The sequence below is a fragment of the Symphodus melops genome (genome assembly GCF_947650265.1).
Source record: "Symphodus melops genome assembly, chromosome: 9".
NCBI classification, from domain to species: Eukaryota; Metazoa; Chordata; class Actinopteri; order Labriformes; family Labridae; genus Symphodus; species Symphodus melops.
The window spans coordinates 5,711,885-5,736,991 of record NC_136699.1 but is presented as its reverse complement, the minus strand read 5'-3'; the positions used below and the strand labels follow the sequence as shown (position 1 = coordinate 5,736,991).

The following is a 25,107-nucleotide window of genomic DNA, read 5'->3' as shown; positions in this document are numbered from 1 at the left end:
TTTAAAGTCCTTTATCACAGCTTTTCTTGCAGCGTAATTAAGGGTTGCCAAATGTTGTCAGAGACCAATGTAAAAGTCACTACTGATAATACATCTGTTAACATGTGCTGCTTATCGTTTTCTAGTTGAGATAACGATACCATATAAAGTCATTATAGTGCATGGCCTTTCTTTAGATTTTGATACAGTCTATTTATTGTTTATCAGCACACGTTGTTAATCAGACCAACAAAAGCAACACGGTTGTTCATTGTATCCAACAAAAAGATGAACATTTTGTAGAAAAGGGCTTGAGAATCACTCACGTGTAGTTACAAAGCAGTGCCGCTAGATGTCAGTATAGTAGTTGGACAGGTACATACACATGTAATACTTTATTTCAAGTCCTGTGTTGTTCTAATTGTGTTGTTTAGCAGGCTGTTAGAGATAAGATGAGTTGAGATGACTATAATGATTGAAATGATGGTTAATAGTACTGAAAATGTTCTGCTTGAGCCACTGATAGCCTAATACAAATCTCACAATTAGGTAGCCAGCTAGTCCAATCACGAAGAAGAATAAATTAATGCCTACCCTTCAGGTTTGTAAAATATATTTTTCAGCAAGTTAAAAACAATAATAGTAGCTTAAAAACAGTTACAGCAGTTAGGCCAAATGTTGTTGCTTTTTTGCTTCAGGTAAAAAAAAATGCAGAAGGTAAAATAATGTTGGCAGTAAGTGAAATGTTTCTGTTTCTTGAAATATTTGTTTACGCTCTGTGAAATGTTTTTGCTATCCAGTAAAATGTTTTTGTTTGTTTGTTTTTCATTTTGCAATCATGTCTAGCCTAATATGTGCGCAGTTGACCTTCAGGGCCACCGTAGATCTCTTTGTACACATGGCTTGGTCCAACTGTGCCTGCAGGATGGGAGAGGGGAGGAAGAGAAGGAAGCAGGGAGGGGAGGGAGGAGGGGTTCAGGGGGGAGCCAGATGATGCTGTGAAAGGAGGAGGAGGAGGGTCCTGTCCGCCGGCAGCAGCAGAGCACCGAGCTCCTCTCCATCCCATGTGTTTGGAGTCAAAGAAAGATGGGCTCGGATCCAGACATGTGCTGCTAGGAAAGACCTCCGATTAGCTTTATGTAGTTTTTTTTAACAACCTCACCCGAGAAGAAAAAGCGGAAGAAGGACTATTATATCACTCTTTTTATTTTCGAGAATGCTCCCCTGTTCATCATCGGCGCAGATGGAGGGATGCGACGAGGAGAGGGACGCGCAAATGCAAACCGAGGTAAACCCATACAACACGAAATTGCTCAAATTGTAGCCTTTAATCAATTTTATACGAAGTATAAACTACACTCAATGTGCCCAGAAGTGTCTGTGTGTGTGTTTCACAGGCAGATGGGACATTTTGCAGGTTTATTTAAAGCGGTTTAAATGCCGGCCGGCGTCTCCTGCAGGTTATTGTAGACATTAGAGAAGCCGGACCCCTCCCTAAAAAAATTCGATCTTGCCATTTATGCAGTGACCAGAAATTACACAGCAATTGGTTTTAGAGATTGATGTTATTAATGGATAATGTTCATGGTTTATAAATGTTATATTTGTAAAATTGTATTTTAATCCCTAAGAGCAACGTGCTAGTCTGCACAATGACTTAATGCATCTGTTAAACAGAAAAAAAGGCTCATCCCAGGTTTGAACCAGATGTGAAATAACTGGTTTCACTTGTCCATCTATGTTAACCTTCATTAGTCCCTTATCTGCCTCTGATTGGTGATGATAAGGAGTGGATTCAGTGGGAACTGAACAAATAAAGCCTCCCTGTCATGATGCTTCAGGCTACTTAACATTCCTAATTAAACACTGGTTTAAACACAAAGGGAGAGATGTTGTTTGGTGTTTAGCTTTACCTTTAACAATAAGTCCAAAACCAACCCCCTAACCTGCCTATTTAGTAGCCTACTTTCTTTCTGGTTACATTGGGAGCTGAACCCTCCACTCCTGGTGTCTTAAAGGTTGTAATCACCAAATTGAAGCCCATTTTGGGTGCCATTACATTCAAAGTTAAAGCAAATCAGGGAACTGACATATTGAGCAGAGCAATGCAAAGCATGCAACTGATCAATTAAAGTGAGTTTTGGCATTCTTTCAATGAATTGTTTGCACCTAAACAAGCTATATCTGTTTCAGCTTCCTTGCCAGATCATTTCAGTTAACTTGTTACTGCAGTGACACAGCCACTCAGATGGACACACCATCAGATTAATATAGATCTTGGCGCCTTCCACAAATAATAGAGACAGCAATCCTTCCCTGCTTTATGTGTTGTGCTGTGTGTATGACTTATCTTCATAGAGATTATTTACATATTTACCTATTTGGTTTGATACATAGAATAACAATCCAAGCTTATCAGTGACAAGAACAAAACAAAGAAAACACTTAACAGACTTTACGCTCCAGGTTCAAAAGAGAGCGAGAGCACAATCACTTACACATTTTCACAGAACGAATACTTTTTGTCTGAAGAGAATGGCAATGACAGACATTTTTGTTTTAACACATTTTCAAGCAAATTTCAATTGTCATTTTTTTGCATTTTGACAGTTAAGTAGCTGCAAGAACTGAGACAAAAACAATATAATGCCAAGCATTATAACAGTCAAATTCAAAGGTAACTGAGCTACTGCTGACTACACTTTGAAACCAGAGGATGTCAGCAGCAAATGTCTGCCTGTGCGTGTCTCTAGATCTTCTCAGAAGATGGGGATTTACATATTTTTATTTAAATGAAAAAAAGTGAAGTCATGCATCCCTGTAGTCACTGAGCAGCACAGGGGATTTGAACCACTATCCTGGCAGCATCAGTGCCTTGCTGTGTGCCAGTGAACTCGCTGCCCGCGCTGTGCTCCTGAGGGAAATCTGAGCTGACAGTGTGTGAGACTGCAGGTAGAGCTGAGAGAAAGTGGGCCAAGTGCTTCCTGCTGCCGAAGGAGAGAGAAAGAGATGGATGCTTGCATCCTTTTTTTGTCCTTTTGATATTAGATCGCCTCGGTTTTGTCGCAGTCACGCCCTATGAGTTTTTCCTCACATTTAATCTCCCATAACACATGTCAAAAATGTGTTTACTTCCTGCAGGGTTTGAGTCAGATACAAAATTGGAATATTTCCATCTGATTGTATGAAAGATTAAAGTAAATCACTCCTCAATTTAAGGTTGTTTCCCAAAAACGTCCTTCTCAGGTGAATCAGATACCTCATTTACACCTTTCAAAACAACAAATTTGGATGTGAATATGCATCGAGATCAGGAGAAGGTGTCAATGAAAGATGTTAGAACGATTGGATCTGAGACAGATGTAACAGCCCTCCATAAAGCTTGATTCCTTTCTTTCAGGAATCCATAACAAAAGTGGGAGTGGATTATACGTCAGGAGCAGCAGGTGGCCTGAGTGTCAGAAACAGTCAATGTCAGCAACAAAAATGAACTGAGCAGTCCCTCTAAGCTAGCTGGTGAAATATTTGTTATACTGGTGTAGTGACTGTTTTTAACTGAATGTGAAATGTAGAACCATAGGGACAAAGTTAGCTTACACATTTAGTGCTTCATGTGTACAGGGTGTCCCGGAGACAAACTCCCAGCCTGAACTATTTCCCCTGCTTGTCCCTGCTGGACTCTACCTGTTGTTGCTAGCTTATGGTTGTGGTTCAAATCTACAAATAGCTGCAGTAGCTTTGTTTTATTCATCCACTCCAATAAACGCAACGACTGGAGGTATCCAGGTATGGTGTTTTACCTCAGTCTCAAAGTCCATCCCGTTTTACTGAACTAAATTTTCCCAATATGACTTAAAGAGATATGTCCAAATTTTGCAGAAGTGCCAGGTTGGACTCAAGGATTAACTAACTAAATAATTTGTTTTACAGGGTTTAAAAATCTCATGACATTGATGAAATATTTGAATAGAAAGCTCAACTTTACAGGGGAATAATGATATCCTGTACATTGTTCTTCAGACAATATCCCTGTCTCATCTGTGGTATCTCAGAAACACCATCTGCGATTAGTGGGAATACAAAAAAAATAACAACCATACACCTGATTAGCATCATGTTTGTTTGCAAGTCTGCTAGTTTGCTCTACATGATTAACAGAATAAGATTATGGCAGTAAGAAAACCCTTTTATAATCTGGATTTTTAATGTATAGAGGTACCAAATGTTTATACCAAGTGTAAATGGAGCCATAGAGACTTAAACTATAGACTACATTCAGGTGCTTCTTATTCTGTTATTTGTAAATCATTTGATCCAAAAATATGCTAAAAGTCAGGAAGTTGAGTTCGAAATGAATATCAGCTGTAAATTGAATAAGGTTACATGACACAAGACTTAAAAAGTTTAATTCAAATGAATTCAAACCTCACTGCTTCGATGAGCCTGTGCTGAATAATATGCCCAGGTCGTTAGCAAGAACAACTACAGTTTTATTTACTGCAGTGACTTCTTTATTGGTCAGCCTGGTCTTATTTATTAACCCGTGACTGATGACCACCTGAGCGCAAATACCTGATAAATACACTGTGGGCACTCTGGGGTTTTTACAGGCTTTACAAGAAGCCAGTCCCTGAATGTGTCATTAAAAAGCTCATGATCCTGCAGTCAGTAAAGCTCACACTGCAGCTGAGTCCTCAGAATTATAGCACCTTTTTAGGAGCTAGTCTTTGAAGCCAAACACAGACTGGAGGCTTCTTATGACTTCAAATTCAGACCTTTAAATGTGCATGGGACGGGTGATTAAGTTGAGCCTGCTGGGCAGTCTGGGGACATTGAGCTCACCTGGACAGACCTGACAGTCTGGTTAGCATGTTTTCATCTGGAGGGTTGCTAATGCTCCATCTTCTTACTGAAGACAACTAAGAAATAAGTACATTTCCTATTGACCTTTCCAAAGCCCCCATTGGTAACCGCAAGGTTTGACAATCTTGCAAAAATACAAACATGGCAACATGACTTCCATTTAGCTAAATTCAGTGAACTTCAGGATACAGCTTCAAGAAGACAGCCATAGTTTCGGTAAGCAGTGGACAGGGTTTTTAAAAAAAATGAGATTTTTATGAAAAATGGTGAAAGCAAATTAAGGCAGAGTCATGGATTTCTTAACATGAAATGTTGAATTCTCCATAGAGTCCAATTGTCACCCTCTTGGTGATGCAGACCCTGCTATCTGCATCTTAAAGCTAAATTGCCTGACACACAATTTTAGAAGTTGGCTTGTTTTCCATGTTGGTTGTCAATCATCACAACAACCCCCTTGATGACATGATGAGTTTTCATTTCTAAGGATTCCCAAGCAACATATGAAAATTGTCAAAACAGTATCACTTTCACAAAAACTTCCCAGGCAAACAGCACTTACTATCAGTGAAACAGGAAAAGGAAGATTGGACGGAGATTCTGCTGAGTATCAAGCTTGCTCAACTGTGATTGGAGCAGATCGTCGTTCATTGTTCTTATATGGAAAATGGTCCGTCTGTACAGTATTAAAAAATTTCAGCATCTTGTTACCTACATTGATATTAAAAGCGGAGATACCCTGTCCGTTTGGGTTCAAAGATTAAATGAACGCATTGCATGTACAATTGCTCTATTTTCCTCTGTTTTTGCGACAGTAGGTCAATGAATGCTTTAGGATTTCCAATTACTGTTGTTAATGAAGCGTGTGTAAAGCAGGCAGCACTGTTGATTTTCTACATTTTCACTGCAGTCTTTCGAAGTGCCGCCGTATGTCTCTGTCTTATTAAGCAAAGAGGCAATAACTTCAGATCTGACTGATGGCTAATGACATGATGCCAATGGCTGTAAAATCAGATATTACACTGGAATGGAAGCTTCTCCCAAGGTTGAAAATTCACCGTAAAAGAAGAGTCATCTGGTTTAGTAGAAAACAGTTCTTATTTTTCCTCAGAATGATCACATGTATATATTAAAACAAAGTTTGGGGATTAGCAGAAAATGTACAACTATGCAGCTTTTCTCTCTTGGACTTATCTGTCGCTTTTTGAGATTAAAACTGACTGCACTAAGACGACACATTTGGAAATGTTTTTTTTTTTTTAAATGGAAGGTTTTTGGGCACTTTTAGGATCAGGTTATTCTCCGGCCATTAGCTTTCAAAGTGTCTAAGTACTAAAGATCCCGTGAACATTAGCTATATAATGTAGAGTTGATGAAATAAGAAGATTTTTGATAATGATTGGTCATTAACCTCTCTGATCCATTTTCCATTTTTCACCTTTTAGAAATATATAGTTTACTTGGCATATAAACTAAGTTTATATGGTCTCTGTAGTTCGTGACATAAATTACATGACTGCATTCACTTTGCAACCAACACATTGAAGCACATGCATCCCGTATAGGATCTTAGGAAAAAATGATCTTAGGAAAAAATGAATTGCACCAGAGCTGCTGAATTCAACTCACATTAAGCTCTGCAATCCAATACATCCAAACCAGGCTTTCTGCATGGCTGCTCATCCTAAATATAGCACAAAACAGGGTCCTAATATCAGAATCTATTGGTGTGAAAATGAGAAGCTGCAGCGTTTTGCATGTTTGTAGGGCAGCTGTCAAGACGACAGGAGTGGAAGGAGGAGTTCGTCTGTTATCAGAAGGGATGGGCCGTTAGTGTTAAAACGAAGGGCGGCAACATTTTGAGACGACAGAGAGAGGCATCAAGAGAAATGAATGTTGATATGGAGAAGATGGGATGTAAGTAATGTTCTAGCGTAGGTTTTCCTGGTATCCAGAAGCACAAGCGTTAGCTGCTGATAGAAAGATATTACTAATCTTTTTTTTTTTTGAGAATTTAAAGAAGGAGGTAAATCTAATTATTTACTTTAGAAACTATTCAATGCTCATACTTCCTAATTTTTCATAAGAAGCATTTTGAATGTTCCCCACAGTGGACTGTTATAGTTTTTTAGGGCGATGATACTGATACTTTGGTAAACTGTCTGAATATTTCCACCACACATCTAAAGTGAAGTCGACCCAGAAAACCTGAGGTCAAAGATCAATTAAAACAACAACAATTAGGATATATTTTGTCCTCTTATATTCCATCAACCTGTTTGCTTTTAGAGACTATTTTGTATTTTAAATTATAGTTAACATTTGTATTTAACAGCGCTGTCTGGGTGTGCCATCCATCATAGCTTGTGGTTGTGTCTGACTCACAGTGTGCATGCATTTATGTGTGTGTGTGTGTGTGTGTCTGTGTGTGTGTGTGTGTGTGTGTGTGAGAGTGTGTGTGTGTGTAATCGTACCCTCCTGGTATCAGTGACCTGTATATTCAGTGTGTTGTGGAACGTGATCTGATGCATTGAACCGTCTGCTCTTGCAGTGCAACAGACTGACGGAGGAGAGAGACGAGGCCGAGAGACAACTCAAACACATCAAGAGAGGTAAGCCCCACTTCCTGCAGCCTGCACCTTAACCCTTGAATACCTCTTTATGCTTGGTCTTCATGCACTACCCCACTTTATTCTGTTTGATATCACTTCTCACATCCTAACCATCCTAACATACAGTCACTTTATTCTGTCAGTATTCATCTTTTTATATAGCTAAGTACATATTTAGTCTGCTGTTCTTTTTTGTATTTAACTTTGTAAATGTGTATTTTAACTTTGTACTTAAATCTTGACACTTTAGTCTTTGATGACACTTTATTCTTTTGTTTACACTTTATCTTTAGTAAAACATTTTGTATAGCTGCACTGTCGTTCATTTACTGCCCCGTGTGCCTTTGAATTACCCCCACAAATTGACAAATAAAGTTTTTTGAATTATATTATATTGTAAACACTCACCAACAGACCTTAAATAACTATTCAGTCAGTGTGTAATCATGATTTCATGATGGACGTGTCGTGTAGTTTAAAAGGTAGAAAAAAGGCAGACACATCATCCCGCCTCCAATCAGAAAGCTGACACCTTCACTGCCTCCCTCCGCCTCCTTCACACCTGGCCCTCTTCTCCTCTGTTGTCATGACATCACAAACACCTTGTCCTCTCAATGGCTGGGCTTAAGACAGGATGGAGGGGGTGTATTCACTTGTTTCTATAACAACAGTCAGGTTATTTAGCCATCAGACAGAGAGCTTTTTTTTTTGTTCTGGAGAGTTTAACTTGGGCTTTGACTCTGTGAGGAGCTGAACATCAATCATACAGTGTGAGAGAGACGCTGCAGCTCCTGGTTTCAGTCATGACTATTCACAGAGGTAAGAGAAGGATCAAGCTTCAAATTTGTTTTCATTTATTACGATCACATTTTAAAGCTTGTAGAAGTTGGTGGTGTCCGAAGATACGTGTGCTGTTCTCCAGATAATGTAAGGAAGTCTTTATATCACAGAGGACAGAAATGGAGGATTTAGGACTGTATCACGAATGGCTAAAATTAAATGTATGCACTTTCTGGGTAATATTACAGAATGCATACAGACTTTACGGTACTTATCTGTAGAAGACTAACAATATTTGCACATATATGACTAAAAATAAAAGAATAAGACAACAGGGATTTCAGCTATTTATGTGAAAAATGTTGTCATATGTTTTCGGATTAAGAAGACATATTACAATTGGATGAGAAGGGGGGTTGATGTTTTACTGGCCGTGAGGAGTTTTTATGTCGTGTTGACAGGTCAGTGACGAGTTCAGCTGTCTGTTTGAGGGGAAACATGAGAGCCAGGCAGCTTCCACCTGGTGTTAACCCTGGTGTGATATTTCATTTTACATTGTTCCTGAGCGTTTTTAGTGAAGAGGAAGTAGATTAAATGCAAGCCAAAGTCCCACGCAATGCTAAAGCTGCTAACACAGCAAATGGCAATTTCTTCTGTGCCTTAGCATCAAGCTAACAAACTTAGATACCTCTCCGTCTGTGAGAAATTTGGATTTTCTTTGAATAATTGCCACAGACTTAGAAACACACAACTCTCAATCAATAAACTATTAGCTATGACCTGTCAGAGCTTCCAGGAGCGATGAACAACTTTTGGGGCTTCTAGTGTAGCTAGCAGTTAGTCAAAGACGACTTCTAGTAATGTGTGAAGGCTTTGTTTACAGTCCAAACACAAATTTGATGAAGAAGAATGTAGTTGTAGCTGAGAAATGATGTCTAAGAGTGTATTGCTGGCTGCACTTACGTCAGATCTGTTTAGAGATTTGATTATGGCTAACTATATGACAGGCTTCTTCGATTACATTACAGCAGATAGTTTTCGTCTCCTTGTATTTTCCACACATGAATGTACTTAGAAGTAGCATGTGAAAACTTTTGGAATTGTTTTTTTCCCTATTAGTTAGCTGAGAAAATGAAAGCTGTATTTCTGATGTGTAGAAACTGGCTGCAGCGAGTGTGCAGGTGTCCAGCTGGAATTTCTGGTTACTCTGTGCTTCAATTGGTCAGTTTATAACAAAATGCAGAATACAGGAAGTTAAACTGTTAGATAAATGGGTGACTTTTGGTTAGACTCAAACCCCAAGAAATCTTGTCAGGCATTTTCTAAAACTTGTCTGCGGTAGCAAAAAACTGGAGGAACATCTTCAGAGTCAGCAGAAACGCTGATCCTTCTTTTTACTGCAGGTCCCTTCACGTCATCCCTTCAGTCTCTCATTCATTCACTCATTTATTCATTCACCGTCTCTCCCTGCAGGAGCCAGCAGTCTCTCCTGTCATGTTATTCCCATGAATTATTAAAACCTAGTGTCATGAATAATTCAACAGCAGAGACTGTATGTGTGTGTGGGCGGGGGGGGGTTCCACTCTACTGCCTGACTCATTATCCATTGTTGTGGTTCAAAAGGCCTTTTCCACCTGCTTCTCCATATTTGATGGTCATATTTAAAGCAGTTAATGAAGGAGCCTTCAGGTGCTTGATTTCAGACTCGTTTGAGTCTCAAAGGTCAGAATGATCGAGTCCAGAGTGACAATAAAAATGGTAAAACATGACCTGACCCCAGACTCACTGTAATACACTCGGCCCATTGAAGGATGAGAGGTCATGATCGAGTCTGTGATGCATGTTTAAAAAAAAATAATAATGAAAATGGAAAATGATCCTTCCTGCATGCCATTGGTGAACCATATTGTAATCAATAACTTTTTTTCATTATTGTGTGGAATTCACGATTACTAGGAGTGTTTTGGTGTTGTCATGTTGACATGCACCTAACACATGAAGAAAGGGCCAAATGTTTCACGCCAACTTTAGCCCAACATTTCCTGCCAACCTCCTTGTACAATTTCTGTGTGAAGTTGAGAGGAGCTGATGTGAGAATACCTCAGGAAGTATTCAGTGAAATTCACAGTGAGTGAGCGCGGGGGTGATGACGTTCATGTCCTGTGACCAGCACACGATCAGTTCGACACGTAGAGCGCGTTCATCTTTCACTCACCAGCATGTTTGTCCTGACTCTTTCTTTTGTACTGCAAATTCTGTATATGATGGCATCAATTGTCGTCATAGCGTCTGACTCTGTCACTTTTACTCTGCAGATCCAGATATTAAACCTGGAGCAACAGTGTTGGCCATCTATTTTGAGGAGGTTTCTCAGAGGGTTTACGTTTCATAAAAGTGTTATGAGAGGTTGTATTGGCCTTGTTATTGGACAAAAAAAAAGATGTACTGTGAATCAGATCATGCCTGCAGAAACTCTATTATATTTGGTAGTTCTTAAGCTTTGTTGTTCCTCTGAGTTAAAATAGAAATCTGTCACAGTGATGGCAGCATGCTCCTGAGACTTTGAGCTGGTAGAAGCAGGCGGAGCGGATGTCTCACAGTCTGTAATTTAAGTTTTGTATTAAGCCTGCGCAGCAGAGCGAGCTGCTTGCAAAGTCGCTTGTCGAGTGTCATCGCCTCAGAAGACTGGGTTTAAACTCAAGTCAGATGCAGAGACAGAAAAGGGAGGGTAGTTACTTCTGTACACCGGGATAAGCAAGTAAATACATTTTGACAGAAAATGTGCAGGAAATGCAGGTCATGAAAAGATATCCCTGTGAGAAAATCAATGCAAGACAACATCTTATGAGAGTGTTGTGACATCTCAAGCTACTGCTTGAACATACAGCTGCAAGCTAACAGTGAAACCACTCACTGTTTCTGCACAAATGGCCAGTGTTGCTGTTAGTTTCGGCAGCCTACTTATTCAGTGTACTGTACTCAGATGAAAGCCTGTGGCTGCACTTTCCCCACTTTCAAGAGCTTCCACAAATACTGTAATCACACACTGAGAAGTAAACACTGAGAGAGCATGGGAGCTTTTCAGGGTCAGACAGCAGTCAGGCTTGTCTGGGACTAATAACCATGTTTTTAGTTTTGGATTAATTACTGTAGCTCAGGTTGCTGCACGCTTCTGCTTTTCTAGATTTTGCCCATTCTTGTATCAGTGAATGGAGTCAGGATTAGGACTGCATGATTTATTTTAATTTGATTATCGACTAATCGGTTGTTTGAATTTTCAAGTCAAGTTTATTTTACATGAATTTTGATACTATGGTCAGAGAATCTTTGGCACATGAACTCATCAGGGAAATCGAAAGATGTCGGCAGCAGGATCTGACCCCCCGTGGAGTCGAGACCCCGGTGGTGTTAGCCAGTGGAAGTCGTCTGAGGGTAACGTGATGAAGGAGTTGATCAAACTGTGAAGATGGGAGTTGATGGGAAGATGGTCGATGATGTCACATGAGGCTGAAACTTTCCATCTTAAGACCCCAAAATGCACAAGTCATATTTACCACTCTGAGTCAGTAGAAGTTTTAGGAGAAGCACATGAAGGCCGGATTAGTGCGCCTAATTGTTCACAGCTTAGCTTTAAAGTTACTGTTACAGTTTAATATAAATAAACATGGAGGGCTCATTTTGTTGGTAATCCTTTTCTAGGGAGAGGAAAGGGATTTTTTCAGTCCATGACGCATCCCAGAAATCCTATTTTTTCATATTAACTCCCAATCATCAGCAGAAAATAAGGCTTGGATTGTAAACCTTGCATATTGGCAAAGGCTAAATCCCTGCCTAGCTTCCTAAATGTGTTAACCCTCTGTGCTAGGATTTCACCATTACTCAGATGTTGGCTAATCCTTCAAATCATCTGTTATGAACGTGCATCGTCACCAAAGAGGCTTTCCTCGGCTTCAGCTCGCTGGAGAAAAACAAAAGCGCCGTCTGTTTTTAGTCGACTGGATCATTACAGGTTTTTAGGGCACGTCATGAATCTCATGAAGCCATGAAGTCAGGAGGGGTTATTGTGACCCAGAACTGTGTCTGACAGGAGACAGAGTGCTGCAGGACGAACTGTCTGAACGAGAGGACAGACTGCTGTCAGTTTAAGGCTTTCACAGCTCAGTCACATCCCTGGGCCTTCAGAGTGGCTCAATCTAGATGCTGAACTAACTGGGCCTGCCCATAATACTTAAAGGATTATTTGTTACTTACACAAGTCGTCATGTGATATGGCATACATTTAGAATGATTCTGAAAAATCAAAGCAACAATCTCACCTGTAAGTTCAAAGGTTGATTTAAGAGCACGAGTGCCCCCCGTTGCCTGTTCACTGCACTATGTAACTTTGGCAGCTGGCTTCAGTCATCCTGTGAAATCGAAACCGTTGTGGTACCGTTTAAAACGGGATGGCCGGCTGTGGCTCAGTGGGTAGACTTGTCGTCTCTCAGCCGGAAGGTCGAGGGTTCGATCCCCAGCAACATGTCCGATGTGTCCTTGGGCAAGACACTTAACCCTGAATTGCTCTGTCAGGGTGTATGTAGTTCGCTGCTCCTGTGGCTGAACGCTTGGTGCGCAATTGCCCCACGGGGACAAATAGAGTTTCCAAAAAAAAAAAAAAAACATACGATGGCTGAGGCTAAGAGACGAAAGAAGAGGGTGACGTATGAAGCTCAGAACACATCAGGAGAGACGGACCGAGCAAGAAGCTGGCGTACAGTGAATATTAGACAGGCCTTTACAGGCCGGTTAGAGGTATGCAAAGGCTGCAAGCCCGACGCTGAGCTGGCATCTGACGGTGAAAATTGAAATAATTGAGGAAATTGTTTCATTTCTGATGAGGTCGTCATTTCCATAATTCGCTTTAAATCTGACTTGAATTGGAACCATAAACACTTAAATCATTACACATTTTTTGAAACATAAAAGCAAGTGCTGCTAGCTTTTACATAATGATTTTAAAGGTTAGTTAACGAGCTCATCACATTGCTTGCGATGATGTTAAACCAGCTGATGTACCTTCGCGCAGTGTCCGTGTGGCTCGTAGACTCAAGGAAAAGTGAAATTCAGGAGAAGACTTTTTCTTTTTCATGTCCTCGTCTTTTTCATTGGCTGACTAACAATATGTGATGCAAACCATTTCAAGATATTTTATGAAAAGGTTCAACTGTTGTTTGGTGATGGCACATTGGTTCGTGGTTAGCATAGACTGACTTCCTGCATACTATCAAATCCTGCTGAAACGTGATGAATCAACGCTTCTCCGACTGACAGCAGGGAGAACAACGCTTCAGATATCTAGATCTTTGAATACAGATTCGAAATCATTGAAAAGATTTGCACAAGTTAAATATGTAAGAAAAACAATGCACTGATTGGCAAAATTAAGAAACAACGACAACAGCCCGGACCATCAAGTTTTTTGGTAAACGGCAAAAACAATGAAGCTTCACAGTGATTGGATCAGCTGTTGGTTTTCTAATAAAATGGAAGAAGAATTAAAAAAACGGAACTATAAATAGTTGATGACACCCTGCTTTCTCCTTCTCCTGTCTGACCCACAGAGCTGCAGCTGATCTGCGGTGCAGGCAGCCGAGCAGAGGACGATGTGCTGTGACGCGCTGGTTAAAAATACTTAATAGAGCTAAGAGAGAGAGAGAGAGAGATGAAGGTTTAAACGAGTCTCTGCCGGCTGGGAGGGGAATCACAGCACATACCATGCACAGGCATTAAACATCGAGTGAGGGATTAAAAATAGATCCCCAAGCTTCCCCATCCTCCTCCTCTCTCATGCCATCCTCACTTTCCCAACACAAACCAGGGCATCACTGACACTGAGCTGATTTAAATATCATCAAAGGTCTCTCAGTGACATGTCCAGTGTTTGCACTAAAGCTTTCCTTGTCATCTGTGTAAGCTGTTTTCCAGTGTTAAATCCTCACATTTTGACTTTGGAAACGCCCGATGCTAATTCAATCTGGTGTTTTTTATTCAGTGTAAGTTTTCTTATTTGATGAGTTACCAACCGGCTCTCTAAAGTCACTTTTCAGTCATGTCTTTCACTGATTGATTATTGAAAAAAGTGGTTAAGCATTGGTATGCAAAGCAAAGACGCTGAAAGAACCCTTTCTGTCAAATCTAAACCTTTGAGGAAACCGAAGTGGATGCAGACGAGTCATGAGGCATCAGAAGGAATAATGAAGACTGTGCAGTTTGTCAGTGCTGGAGGTTCAAGCTGTTTTAACAGACTTGTTGTCAGATTGGTTTGTTTCTCTAAAATAAACAGGATAATAAGAAGGGACTCTGACACAAAGTTTGGACAAAGTTTACATTTCTGATTTTTTACATTTATTGTATTTTCTTGCCTTTTTAAAACTGACTGCACTTCCTGTTTTATTTCTTGTTTCATTTCTTGCTTGTGTTATCTGTATCATGTACTGTACCTCGGCACCATTGTAAATGGCAGCCCTGTGACTGACTTGTGACCAGTGGGTGTACACAGCCTTCTGTCTGTTAGAGCTGGGATAAGCACTGATGATGGATGGACAGTAACATGCACTTTATTAGTGTGTTAACGATCATCTTAATATGGTGGTGCTGTTGTTTCCCCTCCTGTTCGCGTGCTCTGCAGAGTATTACATGCTATGAGCCGTCTCCATTGCGACATGCTGCTAGTCTAGTTAGCAAGTCCCAAGATCTAATCACCGGAAAACATTGTCAGACATTCACAGACATTTTGAATGATCCCCTGTATCCAGACAAAGCTACGATACCAAACCTCAGCTTGCAGATCTGTGTGGTGCCCTGTTGATGGGACTGATTCAGCACTGTTGGAAGTTTTGTATTGATTCTTGCTAAATGAAACTCCACAGCACAGCTCTGCAGCGTGTGTCTCTCTCCTGGCTGATTGGTTTATTGAAGCAACAACTGAACCATGAAGTTGGTGTTAATATAAGCCAGCAGGTTTCTTTGATAACATCCTTTGTCTGTTCCAGTATGACTGTATATTACACGACAGATCCTCCGCTTTGATTGACAGCAGTGTCTCAGGGTTTTCTTATCTGTATGAAACATGAGTGTGCTGAGATGGCAGCTTTATGTTACAGCAACATAACGACCGGTTAGTGTGTGCAAAATGACAGACAGGCAGACTGTCCATAATGACTGCTTTCATGTTTGCAATGAAATATTATCTGTATCAGGATTGCACGGCTGAATGTTAAGTTTAAACGGCTCTGATACTGGAGGGTTTTCTTATGATGAATACACGTTAAGTGATCAGTAGGAGAAGTTGATGAAAAAAGACATAAATGGAAAACAGCATTCAACAGGAAATAGCTTCTCATTTGACGACTAACTCGTAATATCCAGCCACAGCTTTTGATTTAGATGACTCTCTTGACTAAAAGACTAAAAATGTAATTAATTAGAGAATGACAAAAAAAACAAGCAGTACTTATGAGCACGTTAATCCAAGCGGTTTGAGACTCTGTGGTAGAGAACAGCAAGACCTTGCCTCCTGAACTCAGCCGAGTGTGTGAGCAGTATATAATCACATTTGGGACTTGTACATAGACCAGGAAAGAGTCTGTTAATGGATCAGGGATGTTAGCAGGAGCTTCCTGCTGACTGTAATATCATCCAGACACAGCAGCCTGAAAGAGTCGAGCTCGAAATGTTGCCATAAATAGATCAATGGATCAATGGAGAGGGGGACACAGACTGCTTGCACATTTAATTCAAGCTCATCGTTGAATGATTCTGTTCAACGATTCTGTCAAAATCAAGTTAAAATCTACGTTTAGATCATTGTAAATACTTTTTGTTTAATCTTTTGTTTTTATGAAGTGATGCAAAGCATTACAGGACAAGTGTGAGGGATGACAGGAGCAACGCTATGTGAGGATGTGTCACCAAAAATAAAACAACAGAGAAAAGAGCAGGAACTAAGGACATGCTGAATCATTGTCACGTTGTATGTTGAGAGTGTTGACGGTGTGTGTGTTTGACTTGTCTTTGTGTGTTGGAGCAGCAAGATAGAGGTGGTTTGAAGATGGTTCTGTTTATGAATACAGTTTAAGTTATTATTTAAAGTCTCTATAATCGGGTTTAAATCATTATAATCATCTGTCAGAAATCTGAGACATGACTTACAAAATTCAGTTTTTCAGATTCAATTGATGTTTTTTTTAATTATTATTATTATTATAAGTGATAAAGCGTCCTCCTCATGTTGTGTTTCACCTCTTTGACGAGATTTTTTCAAACTCTTCAGATCTGGGTCATTTTAAAATAGCTGAGGACTCGCTGAGCTCTGGTGACATGTTCGACAGCTGCAGGCGTCTCACATCCTCGGGCTCATTCGTTTGTTTTTGTGAAGGTTTGACTCTGAAACTCACAGATCAACACAGAAAAAAACCATCACACGGAAAAGAGGAGCAAATCCTGGTTGTATAAAAGTTCTGCCCTTCCTTAAATAACACCTCTGAGCCCTTACAGGGAAGCATTACTGCTAACAGTGTCTGATGTTCAAATAGTTGAGGACAGGCTTGCACAGCTGCTAGGTACATATATATATATATATATATATATATATATATATAATGTCTTTATTGACTTTTGATTTGCGTAAACATTGATACAAAAAAAGAAAGACAATCACTCTTACACCTGACAGTATGCTTTTCAAAATAAGAGCTCAATTTATAAAAAAAGAAAGAAAAAGGACCACAATCATATTGTTGACTAAAAATACTCCACAATGGGGTGTAAGGGGGGATGGGGGGAATTTATGGACTCATTGTAGGCTTCTCTTTAAGCTATAAAGCTAACCCCTTTTGCCTATTGTCAATCACCCACCCCTTAACACAGCAGTGCAGAAACACAGCAAGAGGTTTAGTTCACCTGGCAAGAATTCAAAGCAATCATCTACTGAGCATCACGTTTTAATCAGAAAACATGTTATAAAATAAAGACAATATAGCGCACTGTGTGGTACGATGCTCAATATACCTGTCTCTCTTTGTGTGTTTGTCTGTGTGTGTGTGTGTGTGTGTGTGTGTGTGTGTGTGTGTGTGTGTGTGTGCGTGCGTGCGTGCGTGCGTGCGTGTGTGTCCTCCCCACAGTGTCTCAGATGGTGATTGAGGAGGTGAGCGTTCTGCAGACTCAGCTGGAGATTGAGAAGTCCTGCCGAGAGAATGCAGAGGCCCTGGCCACAAAGGTCAGAAACACACACACACACACACACACACACTCTCAATAGTCAATACAATAAGATTAGCATTATCAGGGTCCAGCTGGCATTAGCAGGAGAGAACAGCTGAGTCAGGATGACTCGGCACAGAAACTATTTGACTTCATTTTCTCTGTCAGCGGAAACATCGTGTTCCTAACTTTAAACTTTCATAAAGTTTAAAGTTAAAACAAGCAGAAGACTTATTGGAAGAATCAAATATAAATAAGATATTTGGAACACACTCAACTGATGAAATGAAAATGTTTGGAAAGTGTATTCTTCATTCTTATCAACGTGCAAAATACTTTATTATTGTTTTAAATATCATTGCCATTGACCCCTGTGACCTTGACCTCCAGCTGAACTGTGAGAACAGGAAGTTGAAGTACCTGAGCATGTCGTCTCGCCCGTGTTTGGACGAGCTGCTTCCCAGCATCTCAGACTGCATCGCTCTGGAGGCCGACTCTGACGCTGACACGGCAGACGGAAGTCCAGACAACTTCACCCAGTACCACCAGCAGGTTAAAGGTACAGTACAGATTTATACTCACAGGTGGACTAAGGGATCTTTGGTATCTGCTGTTTATTTATTTTTACTATAGTGATCCCCTAGAGGGAAATAAGGTGTTTTCACTCTGTTTGACATGCAACACACATAGGCACACTCACACACAGATCACGGATCAGCCTGGCAGGCGCTTCGGAGCAGCTGTTGGTTGGGTGCCTTGCTCAAGGGCACCCTGGCAGTGCTCAGGAAGTGATCTTGCACCTCTCCAGCTACCTGACAAATTTCCAAATTTGGTCCGCACCGGGACTCGAACCAGCGACCCAACCCAAGTCCCTACAGACTGAGCTACTGCCGCTCCTGTTATCATCCAGTGTGTTAATGATAGTGTAGTATTGCATTCTTGTACTGTACTGCATTTACTATATAAACCAGAGTGTACACAATGATTTGAAAGACATTCAAATCATGCATGCCATTCCCCACTCTCTTTCTCGTTCTATCTCTCAAAGCATTACACTTGAATTTAAGGCATAAAAAGACCAGATATAAACTCAAAAACACTTTGCTGAAATAACTTCTCATAGTTCTTCTTTAAATTTTACATTTTCCAATTTACTCACAAGACACATCAGTAAAATTGATCATCAAATTAATTAATTTATTTAACTGGACAAATTCAACATTACAGTATTAGCTTCTGTTGGTCTCATTGGACACGTAGAAGTTAGACACTTTTATATGTTGAGTGTTTTAAATGTATTTTTATTCATCCTTTATTTCTCCGGGAAACCCTTGTTGGGATTTAAAATGTATTTGCCAAGAGTGTCAAGCAGCAGCACAGTTGGTAAACCTGTGCAGTTTTTGTCAGTCAGTAACAATAATAATAATTAAAAAAAAGTATTTTCTGCAATGACGAATCAGCACTCTTTCTTGTGTGTTTCCTCAGAGCTGAGGGAAACCGTGAACAGCTTGTTGGAGGAGAAAAAGAACTTTGTCTGTCAGATTCATGAACAGCAGAGACGGATAGAAGAGCTGACAACTCAGGTGAGGAGGGTGAAGTGTGGGCATCATCCTGCAGGCCATTTTCTGTGGAGATAAGAGTTCATGCCACAGCTGAACATTTATACGAAAGGCAAGAAAATACAAGAGCATGTAGCATCAGAGACAGAATTACTGAAGCACCATACTTCAGGTCATTTCAAACCTGGGTCTTAAATATGCTGGGCTACAAATGACTAACGGGTACAAAAAAAGAAAATGAAAAACCGGCCTTTCTTGTCGGACTTTTATGAACACTGACGCCTGATTTGTTTTGACTTTCACTCTTTGCAGTCAGAGAAAGATCGGTCCGAGGTGAAGGAGCTTCGGGAAACTGTTGACCAACAAAGTAAAACCATCAAGAGATTCAACAGAGGTGAGTCACAGCACAGCAGAATCTGGCTCTTCATTCGAGATGAACAAGTGAGGAGACACGTACGGCTCTTCCTCTCTCTCTCTCTCGCTCTCTCTCTCTCTCTGCAGTGTCTGTGATGGCGGCTCAGGAGTACGACGGCATGAAGGATCAGCTGGACTTGGAGCAGAGCCTCAGAGTGAAGGCTGAGACGTACGCACACGAGGTAGAGAGACAAATAAAGAAACACACCTGCCGGTAAAGTCAAGTGTAACATTCAGGAGTAGAGATGTTCAGACACAAGTGTGAACCTTCAAGCACTATCTCCACAGTCGGCTCATGAAGCTGATATTCATCCACACAATGTATTTCACTGTGTTTGCCCGCTATGGTGAGTCAGTTTTGGTAGATTTCTCAAGATGTCATCTATCTTATCTCGGAATAACGACACTGGTTTTCCCATGATAGAGAGTTAGTTTCTCGAGATCTTGAAAAAAAAGATTAATTTATGACAGGAAAAAAAGAAAACAAGCATGAATTCAAGTCCTCTGAAGACGGTAACAGAGTAGACAGGTCATTCTTTACTTCTAATGGTCAGCAGGGATCAACTCTACTGATCGCTAAAAGGCCTGTGGTTGTATAGAACTTTACAAGAATGTAAACTGTTAACATACAGCATCATGTTTGTTTTTTTGTAAATAATGGTTGTACATTGTGATCCGCTGTTATGACACTTCTATATTTGCTTTTGCTTTGACACATGTGAAGTGCTGCTGCTGTCAGCCCGACTGATAAACAGTGACCTGCATTGTTGTGTTGGTAATTGATGTGTGATTAATGAAAGTGATTAATGAAATGTCCTGGATCTGATGTTTACTGACCTGAAAAGTGAAAAGCCTTCAGGATGAAAAGCGACTGACAGACAGGCTGGGAGGATGTGTTTGAAGTGAAAACGTAGGAAACGAGACTGTCTCTCTCTTGTTCCTCAATACCTCTGTCTTCCTCTTCCTCCTCTTCATCCTGCAGATGCTGGTGAAGCAGAAGGAGGCCAACAGGCAGAGCATGCTCCTGCTGCAGAGTGCTGAGCCCAGCGTTCAGCTGCTGAAAGCTCTGGAGGACGTCGCCGCCGTCACTAAAACCCTGGAGGAGGAGCGTCTGCAGCATCAGCAGAAGGTAATCCCCCAAAACTTCAGACCGTTGTCGGGAAGCTGCTCTTCATCCTGTTACAGCTGGTGGCACTTTAACTGACCCAGAGTGCAAGTCATAGTCAAGCTCCGAGTCATCATCATCCCCTTTCAGCCAGCTTAAGGTGATCTTAAAAGAATACACAATGTGTTTTTTTTTTTCACCCAGACTTTAATTTTGTGGTGTCGCTCATTATCTCTGGTTGGTGGTAAACAATAGATTTCATTTTAAACTTCATTCATTTCAAGCTCAGTGTAAAGCAAACTAATTGGCCTTCTCTTTTAAACACAGTAAAGTTCCATGTTCATGAACAATTTCACCGAGCTCACACAGAACATTGTCTCCTTTTCAAGTGGGATTATACCTCCCTGTATCTTTTGGCTTATGCTACTGCATGTTCCTGAACTGAGAACTGGACCTTTAGGCTTTAGTCAGACACGTGTGTGTGTGTGTGTGTGTGTGTGTGTGTGTGTGTGTGTGTGTGTGTAGGTGGAGAGCCTGCAGGCCCAGCTTGAGCAGAGCTGTGTGAAGAAGCAGCTGGAGGCTCTGCAGAGACAGCTGGAGCTGCTGGAGGAGGAGAAGAAGGACGTGGAGGGACGATTGGAGCAGACAGAGAAGAAGAACGAGGAGCTGCAGAACAGAGGTGGGAGAAGGACACACACACACACGAACACCACGCATCAGAGGCAAAAAGCAGGTGTGGCTCCTTAGTTAGATGCTGACATGGGAAAAGGAAACAGGAATTCACTGCACAGCAACAGAAATACTTGTTTCTGATTGGTTGGCAACTCTCTGAGTGAACATGGCTTAAAATGGACATATTGCATTGAAGAAACTACTCCTGTTACAGAAAGTGAAGCACTGTCTGTATAAATGCGATGGATTTTATTCACGATGAAGTGATACCTGATGTTGTTTTAGTTACAGGACATTGAGCATTTCAAAGGGAAAAATACATAAGTGGGAGTGTTGACCTAGATTTGGACTGGACTGAGCCACACCACAGTTAGACATCAATCTGTGAAGGCTGGTCTGTTCTGTAGTTTGTAGTTTAGTAATGCTTATCTGATTTAAAGTCTGCTATTTAAACTGATTAAATATTTACATATTCATAAAAAAAAGCATAAATATGGGATCCCTTGAATGTATTTCTTTCTTCGATCTGGGGTCCTATTTTTTACACAATGTTTTGAGCCCTTTGCTGCTAAACAGGCTGCATAGAGTTTTTTGAGTGACTTTGAAACAGTTGTTTCCTGTTAAAAAGGGGGATCTTGCCATTACAAAAAAACATGTTTTATGTAGTGATGGTTTCTCTCAGACGTTTAGAATTACATTGTGAGCCTGTCGGTGGCAACATCGAGCCCTTTAAGCAGAAATAAAAAAAATACAGAATTCAGAAGCTTTAGGAGTCGTAACCCGCTGTCAGTACAACGTCTTCTTCTTTGTCCTTCTTCTTTCTCTGTGTTTAGTTCCTGTGTTGACCACTGACCCATCTGCTGCAAACGTTGGCAGCATGCAGAATTTCTCCCTGCAAGAGACATGGCATCTGTGTGTGTTTTTAAAATGGGTCATGTGAAGTCAGAGCCAAAACTACCAACCGACTTTACCCAGAATCCATTAAATAGGACAATAACTACAGAGGCCTCGTTCATTGGCACGGTGTTACAGAGATAGTGTGTAGGGGAAGAGCGTTCGCTCCGGAGTGAAAAATGGAGGACTTCCCTTACTTTGGCTTCTCCAAACCAACCAATCAAAAGAGACAAAATGACATGAGAGTAACTAAAGCGTCAGGACGAGGGGTAGAGACCGTACGGTCAGTAACAATAGTGCTATATTGAATCTAAGTGAACTATTTTTATTGTTTTTTCTCCCCATAGTTGACGAGCTCCAGGAGACCCAGAAACCTGTCCCGATGACGACCAGCACAGGACCCCCTCCCCCTGAACCTGGGGTTGCCCCGCCTCCTGTACCGGTCCCACAGCCTCCTCCTCCCCCTCCACCTCCTCCCCCACCCCCTCCTCCTCCTCCCCCCTCGAGATGCAACCCCCTCAGGTGAGGAAATGATCAGCAGACATATATTACACGTCACATCACACCCTTCAAATGCTTTGATGTTTTCTGTCCAGAATGAAATGATCAAACCTACATTCATAAGGATGTGCCTAAATATGGAGTTATTAGTGTTTGATTTCAGGTCATCATTCTCTGTTAAAGGGGATTTGGGGAAAAGATAAAAACTGTACAGACTCTGCACTCCTGAAAAATGTCAGGACAGCATGTCTGTGAAATCTGAGACATGCCGGGGGGGAAGTGGCTTCATTACAATGACTGCACTGGTCCATGATATAAATATCATCACTTCTTTCATTGAATTTTCCTGATGCGTTCACATCCATCCATACAGTACATACTACTGTATATATGCTCAGCGGACTTCTCACATAGGTATCCCTCAGGGGATGGAAGGAATAAGTCTGGGTAAAGTTGAGGTGCACGTTCTTCAGGAGTTGTGAGCAAGTGTGAACAATGCTAATAAATGTTGTATGCTGAACAGAACATGAACTCTGTTCTTATTACTCCTTCTCTCAGCTCTCTGATCGCCATCATGAGGAAGTCCTCAAAAGGCTCCAAAACTGCGGTGAAGGCCGAGCAGCCTCCAGGTGACACTCAACACTTTGTTTTCAATCTATGCATTTAGAACATCTCTCCATCACAGAATGATGTGTTTTTTATAATGACAGCAGTATTTTTTGCATTACTTTTAGATTTTTTTTATTTTTGGGCATTTGTAGCCTTTATTATAGAGGGAGGACAGTGGATAGGTTTGGAAACCAGGGAGAGAGACTGGGGATGGACATGTGGGAGGGGAGCCACCCGCTTTATTCAATTAAATGTTGGGGAGGGATGTAATACGCAGAAGTTGGTTTTCAATCAATCAAGTCAATAAGGATTGGTAAAGATTTCAGATACTTCATTACAGTGATGTTAAAAATTAGCAGCCTGTCCAACAATGGTGTAAAATCAAGTCAAGCTAACAAAGACACCTCAGATGAAATCAAACTTTCATGATCTCATTGCACACATTGTCTCACCACTCAAACCTGTTAAATGATTTAGTGTGGGGGGTTTTAAACCAGGATGTAGCATCATCAGTTTAGGAACATTGAGGAATGTTATGCTCCTTTTAGGCCAGTGAGCCCTTTTTTAGAAGAGCTGATGCATTTGTCCATAAAATAAAGGGAGAATAAAATAATTGAAAATGTGATGTAAACTGTTTTTAGACATGCTGCTGTTTGTGTTAACTTTTGCTTATATTTCTCTGTGTAGCTGGTGAGGGTGTGGACGACGTGAAGGTGAAGGCGGTGAATGAAATGATGGAAAGGATCAAACATGGCGTCGTCCTGCGGCCGGTTAAGAGTCAGGACAGCAAGGTGAGGACGAGCCATCCCGCACAATAGATTACAGCGAAGAACTGTGATATGTACAAGCTAATGCAGAGAGACACTCGCTAGCTGGTGAGTTTCTGGAGACCGCTCTGATACAACGACAGAGTTCAGCACCTAAAAATCAGGATGTCAGTAAAAGTAGTCAAGTCTGTTGTGTTGTATTGTTGTGTTTGCAGTGTTGTGTTTGTTGCGTTCTGTTGCGTTGTCTCCATGTTTGTTGAAGTCTGAATTCACTCTGGCTGATTGCTCTCTCTCCTCTCTCTCCTCTTATGTGTCTCCTTTGTGCCCCCTCAGAGAGCAGCAGTAAAAGTGAGTATATTGACGTTTGCATCAATCTTTTGTTGTGAAGTCACGACGTCTCCCTCCCTCTGACCTCACTGACCCGCACACACACACGCGCACACACACACACACACACACACACACACACACACGCACACACACACACACACACACACACACACACACACAGACCCTCTGGTTTTAATCACTTAAATGACTTAGCTGGCCTCGACACTGAACACGAAGGGTTGATGTTCATCTCTGTCAGGAAGCTTGGATGTCCAGCACATCAGTGTACCAGATTTGCAAACCTCTCCAATCCAACTTTATTCAGAGAGCACATTTCAAAACAACAGAGTTGACCAAAATGCTTTAGAAAGCATAAAAGAGAGAGAAAAAAAGGAAACAGGGTTAGGGTTACAACATTACATAAAATAGAAAAATCAAAAAGCAGAAGAAATTAAGAAATCCCTTTGACACTGTGATACATTTAAATCAAAGATCCAAGCAGCAATACCATCTTCTCAAAATAAATATTAACAGCAACACAGTGTGATGAGATAAGAAACTTACTTCTGTTTTCTTCCCCAGCCGCCTCCAGTCTGTGAGGAGAAGCAGCAGCAGCAGCAGCAGCCGCCGCCGCCGCCGCCGCAGCAGCAGCAGCAGGAGAGTGCCATGGAGGAACTGAAAGGCATCTTGGTAAGGAAAAATAGCTTTCTGTTAGCATTGTACCAGACATGTGTGAGAGGTTTGGAACATGGAAAAATGGAACATTTAAAAGCACTGATGTGGAC

The 25,107-nt window shown here is 41.0% G+C and overlaps 1 protein-coding gene across 1 annotated transcript in view; it reads left to right on the top strand.

Annotated features, from left to right (window-relative positions):
• Positions 1 to 373: 373 nt before the first annotated feature.
• The window catches only part of shtn3 (shootin 3), a 28,073-nt gene continuing 3,339 nt past the window's right edge, over positions 374 to 25,107 (top strand). The window contains exons 1-15 of the mRNA XM_079351704.1: positions 374 to 580; positions 904 to 1,267; positions 7,391 to 7,451; positions 17,393 to 17,487; positions 17,862 to 18,030; positions 18,957 to 19,054; positions 19,343 to 19,424; positions 19,532 to 19,626; positions 20,427 to 20,573; positions 21,075 to 21,228; positions 22,463 to 22,637; positions 23,175 to 23,245; positions 23,913 to 24,016; positions 24,326 to 24,340; positions 24,905 to 25,012. Coding sequence (XP_079207830.1) covers positions 1,196 to 1,267; positions 7,391 to 7,451; positions 17,393 to 17,487; positions 17,862 to 18,030; positions 18,957 to 19,054; positions 19,343 to 19,424; positions 19,532 to 19,626; positions 20,427 to 20,573; positions 21,075 to 21,228; positions 22,463 to 22,637; positions 23,175 to 23,245; positions 23,913 to 24,016; positions 24,326 to 24,340; positions 24,905 to 25,012 — 1,446 coding nt within the window. The 5' untranslated portion in view covers positions 374 to 580; positions 904 to 1,195. The remainder of the gene's footprint in view (positions 581 to 903; positions 1,268 to 7,390; positions 7,452 to 17,392; positions 17,488 to 17,861; positions 18,031 to 18,956; positions 19,055 to 19,342; positions 19,425 to 19,531; positions 19,627 to 20,426; positions 20,574 to 21,074; positions 21,229 to 22,462; positions 22,638 to 23,174; positions 23,246 to 23,912; positions 24,017 to 24,325; positions 24,341 to 24,904; positions 25,013 to 25,107) is intronic.